Source organism: Myotis myotis, unplaced genomic scaffold (assembly GCF_014108235.1).
Source record: "Myotis myotis isolate mMyoMyo1 unplaced genomic scaffold, mMyoMyo1.p scaffold_m19_p_20, whole genome shotgun sequence".
NCBI classification, from domain to species: domain Eukaryota; kingdom Metazoa; phylum Chordata; class Mammalia; order Chiroptera; family Vespertilionidae; genus Myotis; species Myotis myotis.
Genome location: NW_023416325.1, coordinates 20,076,807 through 20,095,946, shown reverse-complemented (window position 1 = coordinate 20,095,946; position 19,140 = coordinate 20,076,807). Strand labels below are relative to the sequence as shown.

Here is a 19,140-nt window from a genome sequence, read left to right as displayed (position 1 = left end):
TGATATGAGAGGTGAAAGTTTCACAGAGGCAGGTTGAATAAATCAGTGTCTTTATAACTAAGGAAGAGCCACTTGCAACACAAGCAACAAGGAAGCTGCTTTATTTTCATTCTGAAGAGCGGTATCAATGCAGCGTGGACCACTGCAGCGAGCTGCCACATCTGCACCAAGCCCATCCTTCCCAGTGGCAGGCGTGGAGTCAGGCTCAATCCCGTGCCCCTCCCCTCTTGCCACCCCCTGCAGTAAGTACGTGTTATACAACTTCTGGCCCCTAATGGCATAAAAATGAAAGTTTTCTCTACCGTCCACCCACAATTAGGAACCTGCTAGTAAGTCCTCTACTTCAAGAGGAGAAATAAAAAGACCAGTTTTGAAAGGAAGAGAATTGAGTCCATTTTATGAGTATAATAGTTTGGGCCAGAAATCTGTTCACATCTACCCTCAAAGTAGACACAGGGTCACAGACTATATGTGACTTTGGAGATGTTCTGTTTATCCTGAATTGGAAGACACATGGGCCATATTAGGTTTGAAAGCCTTATAGTCCAAAAGGGTAAAAGCCTTACGGTTGAAATAAAGGTGTTTGCCTTTTCTACCTATAAAACACAAGTGGGCAGTGCAGTAAGACAGTTGTTCACTAAAATTGTTCTGTCTACTCTGCTCCAAACAGCCACAAACAAGGTATTTTATATGTCTGCCCACCCATGCCTAGAACAAGAATTTTCCAAGACTGGGTGACTGTGGCTTCACCCCCTCACGCGGGCAGCAGTTCGTCCTGTAACCAGATCCCCTGTTCTCTAGTCACTGCTGGGCCTGCGGCTGCAGCAAATGGTCCTCAGCGTCTAGGCCTCCGAGACAATCAGGTCTCTGGTGACTTGAAAAGCTGCAATGAGGGAACTCAGCTGAATCTTCTCGCTGGTTCCCACAGACAGTCTGTACCTAAATGAGATCAAAAGGTCAGAGCAGAGAATACCACACACAGCAACCCTTCGACAAGAAAAGAAAGATCAAAGACAACATCTGAAGGAGGCGAGGAGGTCATGAAAACTGATCCTGGATGTCACCTTGTATGTGTCCTCTAACATTTTCTTCTGTCCTAAACACTCATATTTTCTCACCAATTTGAAGGAAAAATTAAGTCTAAAAAATTGTCAGCAGTGTTCTGAACTTAACTTTGTTCTAGCTCTATAAAGAGATGCAGTTTGTGATTAAGGATTATTTCTTCACCTACAAATGGCACTGGGGAGTTGTAATGAAGATTTCCTTCCTCTGACTTCACTGGGAAGTGTGGCTGATACGCCTGTGGTTCTGTGGTGTAGTCGGTAAGCAGGATGCTGCCATTTCATCTTGCCACCTTTTTTTTTATATATTTTTAAAAATACATTTTTTTATTGATTTCAGAGAAGAAGGGAGAGAGCTAGAGAGATGGAAACATCAATGATGAGAATCATTGATTGGCTGCCTCCTGGAGGGCGGGGGGGATGGAGCCTGCAATCCAGGCATGTGCCCTTGGCCAGAAATGAACCTGGGACCCTTTAGTCCACAGGCCAACGCTCTATCCACTGAGCCAAACCAGCTAGGGCTCATCTTGTCACCTTTTAAGCGGTTAAGCCATTGAAAGCAAGATCATATTCACAAGTAGTGATAAGTCACCTAATTTGTGCATCCGCAAGCCAATGAGGGCAGATTAGAGTTGGCCTACGCTAACAGTCTGATTTTGAAACCAATGCTTTTGTCTATTTAAATGACAGCAGCAGCTTCCCTGGGGGCTAATAACTGCTCACTGAACCAGGCAAAGTGGAAAATCGAGTTTGTTTACTCCCCCCAGTAGGCAGTGTATGCAGAAGGCCTTCACAGCTGGAGGTCTGCACTGGAGCATTAAGAGAGCCAATGCAGACCAAGCCTTCGAGGTCTTTACCTCAAATATGTACCTGAGTCAGACCTGTCCTTGTGTTTATTCATGTTCTTAGAATAAGCACCTCACAGCCTTCCCCATCGTTCATTCAATAATCCCACCAAAAACTGGATCAGACTTGTACAGGAAGGATTTAGACAAAAAATTTGGAGCCAAGCAAATAGAAACAAACCACCACAGGGGAAAAAGAAGGAAAAGAATTAAAATTGGGAAGTGAATACTCACTCAATTTCTGCCATTTTGGTTAATAAGTGTATTCGAACTGAAGATGGGAAGTCAACTGGGGGGAAAGCACAATCAAATGAATGAGCCTGTCATTCCTTAGAAGACAAGTGTTTGTTTAAAGATCAGATGGTTAACACTTTTCTTGTGGCCTCAGATCACTAGATACACCCTCTAAGGAAGCAGCAGTTAGGTTTTCATCCCTCCATCTGTGTCTTCACCGTTAGCCCCTCCCCCGCCCCGCCCATTAGATTCCAGAGTGACCAGAAGGACATGGAAGAGTCTCCAAGTTGCTCTTTTAGCAACTGGGCTGCTTTGTAAGTTAACGTAAAAGCTGGTCTCACTTCCTCTCCCAATTTTAAAAACAAACTATTGATTTTTTTAAAGTCAATTTATGCTCAGTTTTCACAAAGCACAAAGCTGGGCTTGAGCCAACCATGTTCTTGGGCAGAAGTTAACATGCCAGCCAGCCAGAAAGAGGCTCGTAAAGGTGCCGGTAGAAGCAACATTTATGGACATTCACGGACCCGACCACCTGTGCAGTTGGCTGCTGTGGAGGAAAGAGCTGATCCAAAAGGCTGCACAACCGATCACCTGGTTCCCCTGCAAAGGCCAACGGATTGGCCTGGGGTGATTCCTATGTGGAGAACCCAGGTTGGGAACCAAGTCTCTGTATAGAAGATACAACCTAATGTGGAACTTAAGATGGTTTAGTTAAGACTGTTCTGGTTTACATGAAAACAGATCTTCCTTCTCCCTCTCCTTTTGGGGAAAATGTTTAGAAATGTGAATTACAACATACTACTACTGCTGCAAAACAGCACTCTCCCCAGCAGCTCTAGGGGTTCAGAGTGTTTTCGGAATGAAGTTTTAAGTAACGACAAAACTAAAAATGAGGGGTTTGGTTTATAATTCTTCATTCCTGTATCTTTGCTTCAAAAATGAAGCCTCGTGTTCCCTCTCTAATCACCCTTAACCATAAAGCACGCCCCCTTCTGACGGCGTCTACACTGGAGAATGATGTGTTACCTCTATGCACAAACAGGTGGATCTCCGTCAGGATGTCATGCAATGCCAACCCCTTCAGCGTCTTCAGCTCCATGATATCTAGAGAGGAGCAGTTAAGGCAACGGGGGAAAGTTCCAGAACAAATGTGCTGCGGGTAATTTTGAATCCAAACCCTCGTGAGTGACTTTAGAAAGCAGAGCTTCTAATCTCGGTAGTTGTTGGTTTCGATGGGAAACTGCACATGAACCCCAATCCTTTTCTGATTTCCCTCTTCACTAAGGGCTTTCTGAAGGATGCAGTGGTGGCAGCTGTCTATAGAGAACAGAACCAAATGCACTCCCAGGTGGCTTCATATCACGACAGCCAGCTTTTACTTTGACAGCGAGACAAGATTAACTGGCTCCTTGGAAATGACTGCAGCGCCCACCACGGTCCAGCCGCATCTCTCCATCTGGGGGTCGGGTGGCTTCCGGGTACCCAGGTCAGAGTCCTTCAGGAAGAACTCGGGGCATCAGACACGTATCCACTCCACCCACAGCCATCTTACTCCTACATCTTACAAGCTGAGCAGAGTCTCACACGGCTAACTTTCTTGCCAGAGCGGGGAGGTGCTGGCTGTAGCTCTGGGGTCAAGTTCAGGCCTTGGGAACGGAAAGTGCTATTGGCAGGACATGAGAAAGGATACTTCTGTAGGCCGTGGTGAAGTCTTGATTCAACATCCAGTCCAGGATGTTGGCGATGTCTGACTTGAGTGGGTGCCCTGTGCAGGTGTAGACCGTCTCCTCAGTCACCTTGCCAAAGGCCATGCTGGTGCTCTGCGCAGACAGGGGGAGAGTCACGGCGGCTGTGACAGCCACTGCCAAGGTGCAGGCAGGTCGGGCGGAAACTGCTGAGGCAGCAATAGCACCGGGCACAGGAGAGCTGGGATCTGCATTCACTTACACTGGAAAAGGTGGCCTCACGGCGGAGGCTGCTGCTGTTACGGCTGCAGCATCCTTCCCTATCTCCCCCGTGTTTGCAACAAATTACTCTTTCAATTAATCAAAACACAAAGGGTGGGGAGATCGCGACACGTTAGGGGGTCAAGGTCTTCCCAGTTCTAGATTTCTGCATTCACAGTGGCTGTACTATTGCTGATGTATTTCTTGAAAAACTATTCTGAAGCCACAACTTGAGATTTGCTACGAGTAGCACTGTACCTGCAAAATGTTCAGAGCCCGTCGCATATCTCCACTGGAAAGAGTTATAAGCGCTTTCATTCCATCTTCACTTACATCAACTCTGAAAGGAAACAGGCAGGAGATGAGAGGCCCTGAGAGCCCAGGCATTCCCCCAGGGAACAAGATGGCCTGAAATGATTTAAGATTTGGAAACAATGAAAGAAAAAAAGGGGAGGACGGAGTTAACCGCTCTTCCGATCTACAGGATCTAGAATTCACCCTGGTATTCAGGGGCGGCGGCTTCACGTTGGCGGTCACAGCCACTCAAAGACTAGAATGACCCTCAGGTAGGACCAAGCAGCGCTGTGTTGAGCAGCTGGCTCTGAATCGTGCTTCCTGGGAGGAAAGAGCGCTGGAGAGGTGATCAGTCACAGCGCCTTCAAATAAGCAGCAGCGCAGCTTGGTTTCTTGCTCGGCATCTGATTACACGGAATGTATTATCCCAGGACCTTCCCTTCCAGTCAAAAAAGGCGAGAGGCATCTCGGCAGCAGGGACTTGGCAGCGTGCAGTTCCCAATGACAAAAGAAGAGGAGGGAACTGGGACCGCTTCCAGGGAGGGGGATGGAGGCAGAAGAACCAAATGACTTTCCCGCACAATGCCCCGGACATGCCGCTAACGACCCTGCAGCTGGGCGCTCAGCTAAGTCCTTTACAAATACCACTCGCCCCACACTCAGTTCCCGAGAACCCCACCTTTCCTGCTTCCCCATATACTTACTTCTCTTCTTCTATGACATGTTCCAGGCGGGGGACCATGAGTTCAGGGGTCAGGGGGCCGAATCGGAACCTTGTACACCGGGACTGCAAAGCGGGGATGATCTTTGACAGATAGTTACAGATGAGGCAAAATCTGGTATTTTCAGTGAATTTCTCGATCACTGGCAAAGGAAAAGAAAACCCCCTCATGTCCATTCTGATTCTTCAAAGGACCCAGAAATACTGAATGGTCACGTGAACGGTGCAGGGAACAGGAATGTAACAAGAATTCAAGAATACAAACAAATGATGCTACAGGAACAAGAGAGGGTGTCACTAGGGGGGGTCAGGACTGGAAATCACCCCCTCTCTTTCCAAAATCTGACCGACATGTCCCCCCATAGGCCTTATGAAACGCTTCTTTAAGATGCACCAGGATTCCCGTGCCCTTGCCATCCCATCCATAAGACACGAAACCCAGTGCTCCTGCCCTTTGGATTCAATTCTGTTTGGCAGGTTGATGCGCCCCCCTCTACAAGGTGGGGAGGGGGTGGCTTTTTGCAGACTTTCCAGTGGACCTTGTCTCAAAGCCTGAGCATTGATGAGAGAATAACCTGAACTCAGAGATGCTTAGACACCAGCTTCACTGGGTCGGTACCCAATGTTTCTGCACAGGGATCTGCCAGATTGACAGTCACTCTGCAGAACAAGATGCCAGAGAAAGCCTGCCAAAGCTCCAGGACCAGATCTCTGTCTTCCTCCTTCTCCTCAGCCTCTCCTCCCCGCGCCATCCCACCCCCCCACCCCCGGACGCCTAAAGATCAGCCTTTCCTTTGAGCTGATTACCTCTGAATCTTAATGAGATGACCAATGTCCTTTCAAAGAAATGAACTGCCCTGGGCCCCTTCAGACAGACAAACCACAGGATACTCTCCCTTCCCTGCCAAATCATTTCCTTGGCAAGGAGCGAAGTAATGTCGGCTTTCTGAGTGTGACTAAATTTCTGGAATTTTCCTGGCTATTTCATATCTAAGGGTACCAACAACAGAATGTCCATCCAGCAGTTTAGGGATGAAAGACTTTCCATAACCTTCCATCAAATGATACAAAATCCCCAATCTTGAAATTGAAGCCAGCTGAAAAGGAGAATGAGACACCAAGAATCCCAACAGGGCTTGTGTCTTTAAGCTGTGGAAAGGGGAAACCCCTGAAATGGAGATATTTTGCCTAGATCGTCAGGTGGCATACAGGGAGAAAGGTAAACAGAGATTCCTCTGGGCCAGAAAGGAATGAAGGTGGAAATAAGCCACGTTGTATCTCATGTCCAGAGTTCCCAATTCTCTGATGTGCTCCTCAGCCAACACGCTGTACTCAGCAGCTCCTCCTACCTCTCCTCAAGGCATTCTGGGCGTCCTGAGTCATGGCATCCGCCTCATCCAGGATCACCAGCTTAAAGCCTTTCCTAGGAAAACAAACGGCACCACGTAAAGATTTCAATCTCACTTCAGCTTCAGAGCCAGACCTACATCTTCACATGGGCCATCAGGCCCTGTTCAGCCCATTTCTCCCAGAACTCTGGCCAAAGCTGACATCTGTGGTCACAGAGGAAATGCCCCCATCACTCCTTCAACTCTTTTTTTTTAATTGATTTTTTACAGAGAGGAAGGAAGAGGGATAGAGAGTTAGAAACATCGATGAGAGAGAAACATCAATCAGCTGCCTCCTGCACACCCGCTACTGGGGATGTGCCCACAACCAAGGTACATGCCCTTGACTGGAATCGAACCTGGGACCCTTCAGTCCGCAGGCCGACGCTCTATCCACTGAGCCAAACCAGTCAGGGTACCTTCAACTCTTAAAGGGAACTGAGGTCTAACGTTATTACTCTAGTGCTTTTTCTCCCTACCTCCTTCACTCATGCCTGTCTTTTTATCTTTTCTATTTTAGCTACCATCCTAGTTATTCATCCTGATCTCAATTCATTTTTGTCTAAATTCAAACTAGCTCATCCAGGCTTAAAATGGAATCGGTCCTCAGTTAACTAATAAAATGAAGTTAATGCTTCCCCCAAGAACTGGCTAATACAGACTTAGATAACATTTTATTTCAATATTTGCATTTTAACTTTTTTTTTTTTACCACCATCCCTGTACTAGATCTCTTTTTCATGGCTGCTTTTGACAGAGTCATTTCCCCTGGCCGTTATAAACTGGCAAAGGGGAGGCTAAAAAAAATTAAGCTGTATAGTCTCACTGATCAAAATCTCGGGGGAGAGAAATTATGCAAATACTTCTTACTTAAATATTGTCCTTGTGCTAGCAAAGCTCAGGATTGGTCCCCGAACGATGTCTATTCCTCTGTCGTCTGAAGCATTCAGCTAAGTGTGGAAGAGAAAAACCAGAATAAATAAAAAACATGTTGATGGACTATTTACGAATTAATTTACCTTTTCATCATTCTAGCTCAGCAAGCTAGGTCTCCAAGTCTAATGACAGCTAAGAGATAATCACTATTCAAAAAACGAGATCACATTTGTATTTAAACTCCTTGCTCACTAGGTCATTCAGTCTGAAAGGCAAAAGACAGACTTTCCTCTCCCCTTCTGAGGACGATCACTGGCAAACTCTGGAGGAATAACTCAGTGGCCTGGTCTCAGTGACCTCTGACCTGAGCAGAATGAGGCTAATGTTAGCTACCACAACCTAGAGCAACCCAGGAGTTACCAAGTGTCTAACACACTGAGGTAAGAACATGTGTGGCAGCAAGGTTCTAAGATCTCGAACAAAAAAAATAAATGTTTTTCTTGCAATCAACAATATTTAGAATGTTGTAATCTAAGTGTATTAGTCGAGTCCCAGCAGTAAAGAGATGGCATACTCACACGCAGTGCTTTGAAGAGAATTACATGAAGAAATATGTTAAAAGGTATTGGTGGGGTGAGGGGAAACCACAAGGGCTAAGCAGTAGGTCAAGGACTACTGGGGCCCATTACCACCCCCAGGTCTTAAGGGGTTGGTGGGGCAGTGGTGAGGCCACCTGAGAAGGCAGTGCGATATGCCCCGTAGAGGGGGGTGTTGTCAGCCCATGGTGGCTCCCAGGCAGGACTAAGCATCGTTCTCCTCCCCTCCCCCACTCCTGCCAGGGTCCCTATTGGCCAAACCTAACCAGGAGCCAGAGGGTAAGGGAGCTTGTAGTTAGTGCAACTCAGCTTTCCGGACAAGAACCACTGCAGCAACGTGGAGAAGCCGTCTGGAGGGGCACATGGAGGCAGCCAGCATCTGCGTGACCATGGCGTGTTGGGGACAAGCTGGCAACACAAGGAAGGTACCTAGCCCTACAACTGCCTTCTAGCTAATGCCAATCCAGACCAAAATGTCAATTATAGAAAAAAGTGAGTTGACCTATCTTATGTCTGCTTCTTTCCCAACCAGCAGGACAACTTACTTGTGAACTAAAACAAAAGTAGAACTCAAAGAGACTGGAGTCCCTTTATCAAGGAAGAATAACCCCATTTACCTCCAAGACCATGGAGCCAAATTCTTTATCTTTGTACAGCTGTTTAGCACAGGCCAGGATGGTGGATGTCTTTCCTGTCCCCGGAGGCCCATAGAGAAGCAGGTGTGGCAATCGATCTTCACTGATGAATTTCTGAACTGAGGGTTAGGAAGAAAGAGACTCCATCAGTTTCTGAGAGCCTCATTCACTGTGGGCCCTCGGGTTGGGCTGAATGCACGGCAACCCCATGTGTAAATCAGAGGCAGATGCAGGAATAAAAGATCTGAAGGACTCCACGCTTACAGAACCTTCCATAAAGCTCAACGAGACTCTTCAAAGTGATTACTCAGCAGAGACAACACCACCAAGAAAGTGACACAGGTCCTTCAACTAGGATAACATGGATGCTTACTGGTACTCAAAATGTCCTGATGAGAAATGAGATCGCTCAGTGTCTGTGGCCGGTATTTTTCAACCCTGAAATACAATTTAGCATGGATTACACCACACGTAAATGCAAGAACATGTTGTTATGCACAAAAGAATTCTTTCATATCTTAACTAAAAGAGGAAGAGAAACAAAACCCTTTATGTTTGAATACAAGACCCGTGGTTCTCAACCAGGTAACATTTGGCCAGACCTGAAGGCATTTTCAGCTGTCACAGCTGGGTGGAGGTTGCTACTGGCACCTAGTGGGTAGGCCCCAGGAATGTTGCTAAAGATCCTATAATGCCCAGGACAACCCCCATACCTTCCCCCCACACACACACACCGCCCGATCAAGTATCTGGCCCAAAATGTCAGTCATGCTGAGGTTGGTAAACTAATTTCACCTCTCCAGCGGTCTGCCTTTACCCTCAGCGTGGATGGGCACCTATGATTTCAAGGTGAACTCAAAATTGAACTCACACCCAATACACAGAAACAGATAAATGGTGGTGTATCCAAACAAGGGAATATTATTCAGCCATAAAAAGAAATGGTGTTACACACAACAACATGGACGAACCTTGAAAACACGGTAAATGAAAGGAAGACAGTCACAAAGGCCCACATATTGATGGTATTTATATGAAATATCCAGAAAAAGCAAATTCATAGAGAGAGAAAGCAGAGTCATGTTTGTCGGGGGCTAAGAGAGGGAGAAATGAGGAGCGACTGCCAATGGTATGTGGTTCCCATCTGGGGTGATGAATAACTAGATAGTGCGATGGCTGCACCGCATTCTAAATGTCCTCAATGGCACTGAATTGTGCACTTTAGGATGCTTTCAACCATAAATTGTAAGTTACAATTTTTACAACGATATAAACAAACAAGTTATTATTAGACGAGAACAACTTGGAATTTGCTGAAATTAAGCCAAATCCCTGTGGTCTTTAAAACATCATTAGGACGGAGTTGTGAGTACAAGTCTGAATGCAGACCACTTGGGTTCAAATCCAAACCCATTTTCTAGCTCTGGATCTAATGCAAGTCACTGAACCTTTTGGCTGTATTACTCCAACTGTAAAACTGGAGTAAGGAACACCTACCTCCTAGGATCTTAGTAAAGATCCAACAGCTACTCGGGTTCCTGCTGATCTAACAGAAGGCCATTTAAAGAAAAGTGAACTAGAGAGTGTGATTATTATTTTAGCTTAGAATCTGACCAGTAATCGCACCGGGCATGTTGGCACTGTGGCCGATGCAACGTCCAGACGCGGGATCGAATCCCCGTGCTGTCATCCAGGCACAAAAGCCCCGGCAAAGGTCCTAAGAACCGAGGGGACTGGGGGAGCTGGGCGAGGTCGAGACGAACCTCTGAGGCCCGGCCCGGCCGCAGGTCCCGGCCGCAGGGGTGAAGTCCTGCGGGCACCCGGCCCCCCGCCTCTCCGAGAGGCGACCCCCTTCCCCGCGGCAGCCAGGCCTCCTCCTACCAGGGCAGGTTCCTGATCTTGGACGCCGAGGGCTGCGGCTGCGGCTGCTGGAGCGGGTGCGCTGAGGCTTCCATGGCGGGCGATGAAGGCGTCCGGTCCGCTGGAGTCGGCGCGCCCCCGGGGGTCAGCACGGAGCCCAGCCCAGGTCTAATCCCGGGACCCTCGCACTTACAGTTCGCGCGCAAAAGCAGCTCTCGCGAGATTCAGCCGCTGCTTCCGACTTCCTCTCTAGGTCCCGCCCCCTCTCTGTTGCTAAGGCGCCTGTTGCCTAGTTACCGCGAAGCGCGGGTCCTCAACCTCCCTTGCACTGCCCTCTCCGCCTTGCTGGGAACCTCCCTGAGCCCAGTGAGCGGGGCAGCAGGAGAGGCAAGGCCGCCCCTGCAACTGCCAGTCGTCATTGCAAATTAAAGTCTCCCGGGCGACGCCCCGTCCAGGCAGCGCCCAAGTCCGAACGCGTGCCGTCCAAAGGAACAGAAAGCCGCCAGCGCTATGAAATCCGGAGGAAAAACATCCCACATGACACGCCAGCTCTTGACTATAGATGCCATCTGAAAAGAGCCTGGGAAAACCTTTTGGCCCCAAAGCTGTGAGGTGAGTACGACGAAGGGAAAAGCAACTCCAAACAAACACACTTTCACTGTGTCCCAAATCCATGCCCCTCACCCAGCAAAATGCAGAGACCCAACCTCCACAAACAAGTCCAGAGGGAAAACAAAACAAACAAACAAACAAAAAGAACTTCCGGTTATGTTAACATGTGTAACTGGACCGGGCCAGTTAATAGGCGTGGAGGACAGGCTCCCTATGATTTGAAGATAAGAGGGGAATTGCTAACAAAATTTTAGTGATCCTCCTCGCCTCCTCCCCCCCCCCCCCCCCCCCCACCTTACCCCCGTGGTAAGGGGATTATGGACCACTTTTATTTTCTTCTGATTTACTGGGCTGTATTTCCCAGCAATGAGCGTCTTTACATCCTTAATAAAGGTATTTATTTATTTATTTATTTTTTACATGTTGAGGAAGACAATATGGGAGATGAGGCTGGCCTGGGGTCATAGTGTCTGGCTCAGAAGTAGCTGTAGCTGCTCCTTGCATCTTATTACATCACTGTCACTTGCTTTGGGAACAGAGTAGAGGGACAGTGGGCGAATACATGGCTGCAGTTATGGCTTCACCCTTGCGCCTGCCTGGGGCTTCAGAAGAAGGGGTCAGCGGTGGCTTGCGGTAGGACAGTGGCCCTCCGCCCTGCTTGCTGCCAGGCCAGCTCTGATATAGTTGTCCAGGCCATTAGCATGCCACTTCCCCACTTAGCGAAGGTCAGGTTGCTTCCCCCTACCCCCACAATCTCTACCCCCCAGTGATTCTGAGGAGTAAATGCAACAACACTGAGAAAGCATTCAGTGCTTCTCTTTGCTTCTAACACTCTCCACTCCTCCTGTTCTCGTTTTGAATGTTCCCGCTCAAACAAAACCTAAGGTATTGGCTGGTGTGGCTATGCCTGTGAGGGTTCATTTTTTGTGTTATTTTTGAGATGTGTCTCCAGGATGTTTCTGGCAGAGATTGGCATTGGAGCTAGTAGACTAGGTAAAGGAGATCTTCTGAACCAATGTGACTGGGCATCATCTAATCTGTGGAGGGGCTGCCGTGAACAAAAGGCAGAGGCAGGGTGAATTTGCTCTCTTTTTTGAGCTGGGACATCCATCCTCTTCTGCCCTGGGACATCTATGCTCTTGATTCTCAGGCCTTTGGAATCAAACTGTTATACCTCCAGCTTCCCCGGGTCTTCAGCTTACAGATGGCAGAGTGTGGGACTTCTTGGCCTCCATAATCACATGAGCCAATTTCTATAATGTATAAATAACTATCTATAAAAATATTTAAAATATTTCTTATGTAACTAGGTTATTAATATATAATGTTATATAGTAATAATGTATATTTATTGTATAATATAGAATATAGAAACATATTTTTAAATCTGCGTAAATAAACATAAATATAAATTACACGTGGATGTATATATATTTTATTTTTCTATTGGTTCTATTTCTGTGGCGAACCCTGGTCAAATGCCATAGCCTGGGCCCATTCAGGCACCATGGTGAGAGCCATCTTGCTAAGGGGCCTTTGCATTAGAAACATGATGCCGCCACTTCCTTGAACTGGAAGATGCGAACAAGACTGGATCAAGTTCTCATGAAACTCTGTGTGCACCTGCTGTCCAGTACGCTGGGAGCACAGTATTCTTCTGGGTGACATATGTATTTGCAAGGTTATTGTGTGCCTCCACATGGATTGCAAGCTCATTGGGAAGCTAGGCTTTGAGCTTATTCACCCCTGTACTCCTGGTGCCAGGAACAGTGCCTGGCTCAGAGGAAGCACTTAATTAATAATTGTTCAATGAATGAATGAGTGGTAATAGCTAATGTTTATTAAGCAGTTACTATAGGCCAGACATAGTTCTAAGTGCTTCCTGTTTATTATACTCACTTGATGGCTATGATAAGCCCAAACTAATATCAGCCCCATTTCACAAATGGTAACTTGCCCATGTTCTGACGAGGTGTCAGGGCAGAACTGGATCTTACCAGGTAGCGTGATTCTATAGCCTAAGCCTTCGCCACTACACTGGTGTGGTCCTTGGACCAGCAGCACAGCAGCTGTCCCCTGGGAACTTGTTAGAAATGTTCATTATTCTTCTCCCCACCCCAAACCCCTTGAACCTGAAGCTCTGAGGGGGGCCCAGCCACCTGTGTTATAACAAGCCCTCCAGGGGATTCTGGTGTGATCAAATTTGACAATCACTGCCGAACACTCTACTGCTTCTCGGTCCTTGAGCTCTCCATGACTCCGCTTTCTAAGAAAAAGAAGGGGTACTCACATGCATATTCTGGGAAAACGAAGGTGTCCTACTGAATGTCATTTATGTGTGTGTGTGGTTTTGTTTGTTTCTGTTTTTGCAATTATTTGAAGGTATAGGCCTTTGGGCAAGTTGTTTAGTATTTCTTTGGATCTCAGTATTGGCACCTATAAAATGGGGAGAAGTGGAGGGGCCACATTAAAAGTACCTGAGGATTTTTAAAATTCCAATGCCAGAGATCCAGCCAGACAAATTAAACTGGACACGTGTGTGTGTGTTTGTGTATGGTGTGTGTGTAGGACCCAGCATTGGTATTTTTTTTAATTTCAAGAAAAACGATTTTAAATATAATAATATAACATGCAATAAACATTAATATTTCAAGAAAAAAAGATTTTAAGTATAATAATATTACCAAAAATGTACTAACATAGTATAATATCAAAAAAGTTGTAGAAAATATAAAAAATCTGCAAATAACAGGATTACTTCTATTACATTCTAAAATATTTTTTTTCTCTGGCTCCATTTTTGTTCATCAGTTTATGTTGTTCATTACATTCCACAAATGCGTGAGATCATGTGATATTTATCTTTCTCCGACTGGCTTATTTTGCTCAGCATAATGCTCTCCAGGTCCATCCATGCTGTTGCAAATGGTAAGAGTTCCTTCTTTTTTACAGCTGTGTAGTATTCCATTGTGTAGATGTACCACAGTTTTTAATCCACTCATCTGCTGATGGGCACTTAGGCTGTTTCCAGATCTTAGCAATGGTGAATTGTGCTGCTATGAACATAGAGGTGCACATGTCCTTTCTGATTGGTGTTTCTGATTTCTTGGGATATATTCCTAGAAGTGGGATTACGGGGTCAAATGGGAGTTCCATTTTTAATTTTTTGAGGAAACTCCATACTGTTCTCCACAGTGGCTGCACCAGTCTGCATTCCCACCAGCAAGCAGTGCATGGGGGTTCCTTTTTCTCCACATCCTCGCCAGCACTTGTCTTTGATTTGTTGATGATAGCCATTCTGACAGGTGTGAGTTGGTACCTCATTGTCATTTTGATTTGCATGTCTCGGATGATTAGTGACTTTGAGCATGTTTTCATATGTCTGTTGGCCCTCTGTATTACCACTTTCGAAAAGTGTCTGTTTAGGTCCTTTGCCCATTTTTTTATTGGATTGTTTATCTTCCTTTTGTTAACTTGTATGAGTTTCCTGTAAATTTTGGAGATTAAATCCTTATCGGAGATAACATTGGCAAATGTGTTCTCCCATGCAGTGGGCTTTTTTTTTGTTTTGTTGATGGTTTCTTTTGCTGTGCAGAAGGTTTTTATTTTGATGTAGTCCCCTTTGTTTATTTTCTCCTTAGTTTCCATTGACATAGAAGCTGTATCAGTAAAGATATTGCTACGACAAAAAAAAGAAAGATATTGCTACGACATATGTCTGATATTTTGCTGCCTTTGGATTCTTCTAAGATTTTTATGATTTCCCGTCTTACGTTTAAGTCCTTTAGTCATTTTGAGTTTGTTTTGTGTCTGGTGTAAGTTGGTGGTCTAGTTTCATTTTTTGCATGTATCTGTCCAATTTTCCCAGCACCATTTATTGAAGAGACTGTCTTGACTCCATTGTGTGCTCTTGCCTTGTTTGTCAAATATTAATTGAGCATAGTAGTTTGGGTTGATTTCTGGGTTCTCTATTCTGTTCCATTGGTCTATATGTCTGTTCTTGTGCCAGTACCAGGCAGTTTTGAGAACAGTGGCTTTGTAATACAGCTTGATATCTGGTATTGTGATCCCTCCTACTTTGTTCTTCTTTCTCAGGATGGCTGCAGCTATTCGGGGTCTGTTTTTATTCCATATGAATTTTTGGAGAGTTCTAGGTCTGTGAAATATTCCCTTGGTATTTTAATGAGGATTGCATTGAATCTTTAGATTGCTTTGGTTAGTATGGACATTTTAATGATGTTGATTCTACCAATCCATGAACACGGTATAGTCTTTCATTTGTTTGTCTTCCTCTATCTCTTTTTACAACCTCCTGTAGTTTTCCAAGTACAAGTCTTTTACCTCCTTAGTTAATTTATTCCTAGGTATCTTATTATTATTATTATTATTTTTTTTGTGTGTGTGTGTGTGTGTGTGCAATGGTAAATGGGGTTGTTTTTGTTTTTGTTTTTGGTTTATCTTTCTGTGAATTCATTACTAGTGTGTAAAAAAGCGATAGATTTTTGGGTGTTGATTTTGTATCCTGCTACATTGCCGAATTCATGTATTAACTCTAGTAGTTTTTTGATGGACTCTTTGGGTTTTCTATGTACAATATCATGTCATCTGCGAATAAGGACAGTTTTACTTCTTCTTTTCCAATTTGGATGCCTTTTACTTCTTCTTGTCTGATCGCTATGGCTAGCATTTCCAGTACTATATCGAACAGGAGTGGTGAAAGTGGGCATCCCTCCCTGTCTTGTTCCTGTTCTTAGGGGAAATGGTTTTAGTTTTTGCCTATGAGTATGATGTTGGCTGTAGGTTTGTCATATAAGGCTTTTATCTTGTTGAGATATGCTCCCTCTACTCCCACTTTACTGAGAGTTTTTTTATAAAAAAAACGGGTGTTGGATTTGGTTGAATGTTTTATCTGCATCTATTGATATGATCATGCGATTTTTGTCTTTTAGTTTGTTTATGTGATGTATCATGTTTATTGATTTGTGAATACTGTACCAGCCTGGCATCCCTGGAATAAATCCCACTTGGTCATTGTGTATGATCTTTTTAATATATTGCTGGATGCAATTTGCTAATATTTTGTTGAGGATTTTAGCATCTATGTTCATCAGGAATATTGGCCTGTAATTCTCTTTCTTTGTAGTGTCTTTATCTGATTTTGGAATAAGGATAATGCTGGCTTCATAAAAAGAATTTCAAAGTGTTCTTTCCTCTTGGATTTTCTGAAATAGTTTGAGGTGTAGATGTGTTAGTTCTTCTTTGAATGCTCGGTAAAACTCCCCTGTGAAGCCGTCTGAACCTGACCAGCATTGGTATTTTAAAATACCTTCTAGGTGACTCTCATATTCAGCCAAAGTTGAACTATAGACTAAGCCGATCACAGCAACCCTAGTTCCCGATTGGCTTACAGGGTGAAACATGTGACCCAATTCTGCCCAGTGAGATGTAAGGGGACTTGATGTAAGTGGGGCAGCTCTGGCAAACTTTTCTCATACTTTGTGGTCCTCATGGTAGCGGGTTTTTAACCTCTCTCCCAGTACCAAAATGCTATCACTTTGAAGAGAAAGGGGGAGGCGAAGACCAGGGTGACAAGCTCACATGTCTATATGTAGCCCGGAAGTGAGGATATAAACTTTATATTGTAAAGGAAGAGGCTTTGGTGGAAACTGTGCCCTGCCTCAAGAAGCAGAGTTTCTAGATGAAAGATTTAAACGGAAAAGGGATGCAGCAAGGAAATATTGAATAGCTCACAATCAGTCGGCAGGCTGGAGAACTGGGCTTGGGACATGGGACAAAGACGGGCCATAGAACTAAAACCACGGCCAAAGTCACTCCACAGAACCAAGCCAGTAAGGAAACCAGTGCTACTGCTGACCCCTACAGTCCTTGGAACCTGGATGTTGCTTCCACCATTTGTCCTGTCAGAAAGAATTTCCCAATTCTCTCCTGCACTGGATCCTTCCCAAAACTAGCACCCCATTTAAAAGCCTGGGAGACGTCCCAAACTGGCCAGGCCTGGGTCATCTGCTAGTGAGTGCCTGGTAGATGACTTGCATGATGGGAAAGGCATCTGCCTCTTCAAGCCTTATGAACGGGAACCTCTCCTGAACGTAGGAGAGGGGATGCAGATGCTGGCAGCCAGAGGATCACAAATGTCCACTGTGCCAGTATTCAGCCATTTGAGACAGCAGCCAAATGTTGCCAGATCTTCTAAATTTTCAAGAGAAACCAGAAATTTGGATTTTTGTGTGAAATTCCTATAGTTAAATGTCAACAAGTTAAAAACAACAACAACAACAAAAAAACTGTTGGCCCAACAAAACTACTGGAGGGTCACTTTGTGACTTTTGGTCTCTCAAGGACAGAAGATCAGGCAAAATATATGGCCATTCCTTCTACCGTCTGCTTTGATTTTAGACTTGGAGGACTGAGGGCAAACCAAGCTGGTATCTCCATGTGGATGTGTGGCAGGTACACACTTTTCTTCTGTAACCCGCAGCAGATTTGGAAATGCTTTAATAAGACATCAGATCGTGGAGACGGCTGGATGAGAGGTGACAAGCAAAATGACCAGTGAAAGGCATCTATCTGCTCTTGAAATCGAATTGGGAAGAGGGACCCCTGGATTTTGTTCCTGTCAGCTTTGGAACAAACTCGGCTTTGGACGCAGCGCTTTCTGCCTTCATTTCTTTTTAAGACTTGTTTTTATGAGAGAGGGGGATGCTGCTGGCAGAAGAAAATCAAACTGGGTCTTTCTCCTGAACATGTTACCCTGGTGAAGTCATATTTAAATGAAGAGCAAGGACTTGAAGAAGGAAAAAAATCTCAAAGAGCAGTTTGAAGAGTGGGTGTAAGGGGAAGGGCCATTTTCTTTGGTGACCATGGCAAAAGCATTGACAGATAAGGAATTTAAGTCCTCCGATCTTTTGGGGCACTTGAGTTCTTCAGCTACTTTTTCTTGTCAGAAGCCCCAAAATGCCCCATATTGGGGCTTAGGGAAATCCATTCATCAGCCCCTAACATTGTTGATTGAAAAACTGATGGCCTGGCTGGCCTGGCTCAGTGGTTGAGCATCGACCTATGAACCAGGAGGTCATGGTTTGATTCCTGGTCAGGGCACATGCCCGCATTGTGGGCTCAATCCCCAGCGTGGGGTGTGCAGGAGGCAGCCAATCAATGATTCTCTCTCATCATTGATGTTTCTATCTCTCTCTCCCTTCCTCCCTGAAATCAATCCTATATAATAAAACCCTAATATGTAAATAGACTGACTGGCACTGACCACCAGGGGGCAGATGCTCAATGCAGGAGCTGCCCCTTGGTGGCCAGTGTGCTCCCACAGGGCTGGCAAGTGCAGCAGCGGTGGCGGGAACCTCTCCAGTCTCTGCAGCAGCACTAAAGACCTCTCGGGGGATGTCTGACTGCCAGCTTCTGCCTGCTCCCTGCGTGGGCCTAGGCCTGCTCCCTGCGTGGGCCTAAGCCAGCAGCTGGACATCCCCTAAGGGGTCCCAGACTGTGAGAGGGTGCAGGTCGGGCTAAGGAACCCTCCTCCCCCCAGGGCACGAATGTGGTGCACTGGGCCTCTAGTAAAAATATATTTAAAAAAAGAAAAGAAAAACTGACAAATGGTTACTTATTGATTCCTGAATCCGATTCTCTCTAAGTTTGAGATTAAAAGGGTAACTCATATGAATTTGCCCCATGGTACTTGGGCTCAAAAACATTAACATTTCTTAGTTCTTCTAGATTAAATATGTTTGGCTCAGGCCCTCCGCTGATCCTTTCCCAAGCCAAGGTAGTCTGGAAATTCAGTCTATGGGGAGTTGGGTTCCTCCCCTTCCCTGGGGTCATTTAAGAATCCTAAGAGGCCGTGGGGAAATAGGCCAGAAAATTTGGAGAAGGGCTATTCGTGCTCAGTTCTTTCTGTAGTTTGTTGGAATAGATGCTCTGTGTCTGTACAAATGATCCCTTTGGAGATGGGCAGCTCTTGGTAACAGTGTGCTTTGCCTCAGTGTACAACTCAGCCACTCAGAACTTTTGCCATCGCTTCCAGCGGTTCCAAATTTAGACTT

At 45.5% G+C, this 19,140-nt stretch overlaps 1 protein-coding gene across 3 annotated transcripts; it reads right to left on the bottom strand.

Moving 5' to 3' along the window:
* Positions 1-85: 85 nt before the first annotated feature.
* On the bottom strand, positions 86-10,596 carry RFC5 (replication factor C subunit 5). Of its 3 annotated transcripts, none has more exons than XM_036353233.1 (11): positions 10,478-10,551; positions 8,970-9,034; positions 8,579-8,715; positions 7,360-7,439; positions 6,451-6,524; positions 5,085-5,244; positions 4,345-4,426; positions 3,831-3,960; positions 3,167-3,244; positions 2,141-2,195; positions 86-939 (listed from the first exon to the last, which is right to left on the bottom strand). In XM_036353233.1, exons 1-11 carry the CDS (start codon positions 10,549-10,551, stop codon positions 843-845), a joined length of 1,032 nt encoding a protein of 343 aa, XP_036209126.1. In that variant the 3' UTR covers positions 86-842. The 3 variants fall into 3 exon arrangements, with proteins under 3 accessions (XP_036209126.1, XP_036209127.1, XP_036209128.1); XM_036353234.1 differs by having other exon boundaries at positions 843-939; positions 10,360-10,596; XM_036353235.1 differs by lacking the exon at positions 10,478-10,551 and adding an exon at positions 10,223-10,350 and having other exon boundaries at positions 843-939.
* Between the last annotated feature and the right edge of the window lie 8,544 nt (positions 10,597-19,140).

What these genes read in the sequence shown, in the direction of transcription:
- RFC5 (XM_036353233.1), bottom strand. Translation starts at nt 10,551, where the DNA reads ATGGAAGCCTCAGCGCACCCGCTCCAGCAGCCGCAGCCGCAGCCCTCG. An exon ending in CCAGAATGCCTTGAGGAGAG is followed by an intron (nt 5,245 to 6,450) that starts GTAGGAGGAGCT and finishes TTCCTTTGCCAG; the next exon opens with TGATCGAGAAATTCACTGAA. An exon ending in CCACCTGTTTGTGCATAGAG is followed by an intron (nt 2,196 to 3,166) that starts GTAACACATCAT and finishes CTTTCCCCCCAG; the next exon opens with TTGACTTCCCATCTTCAGTT.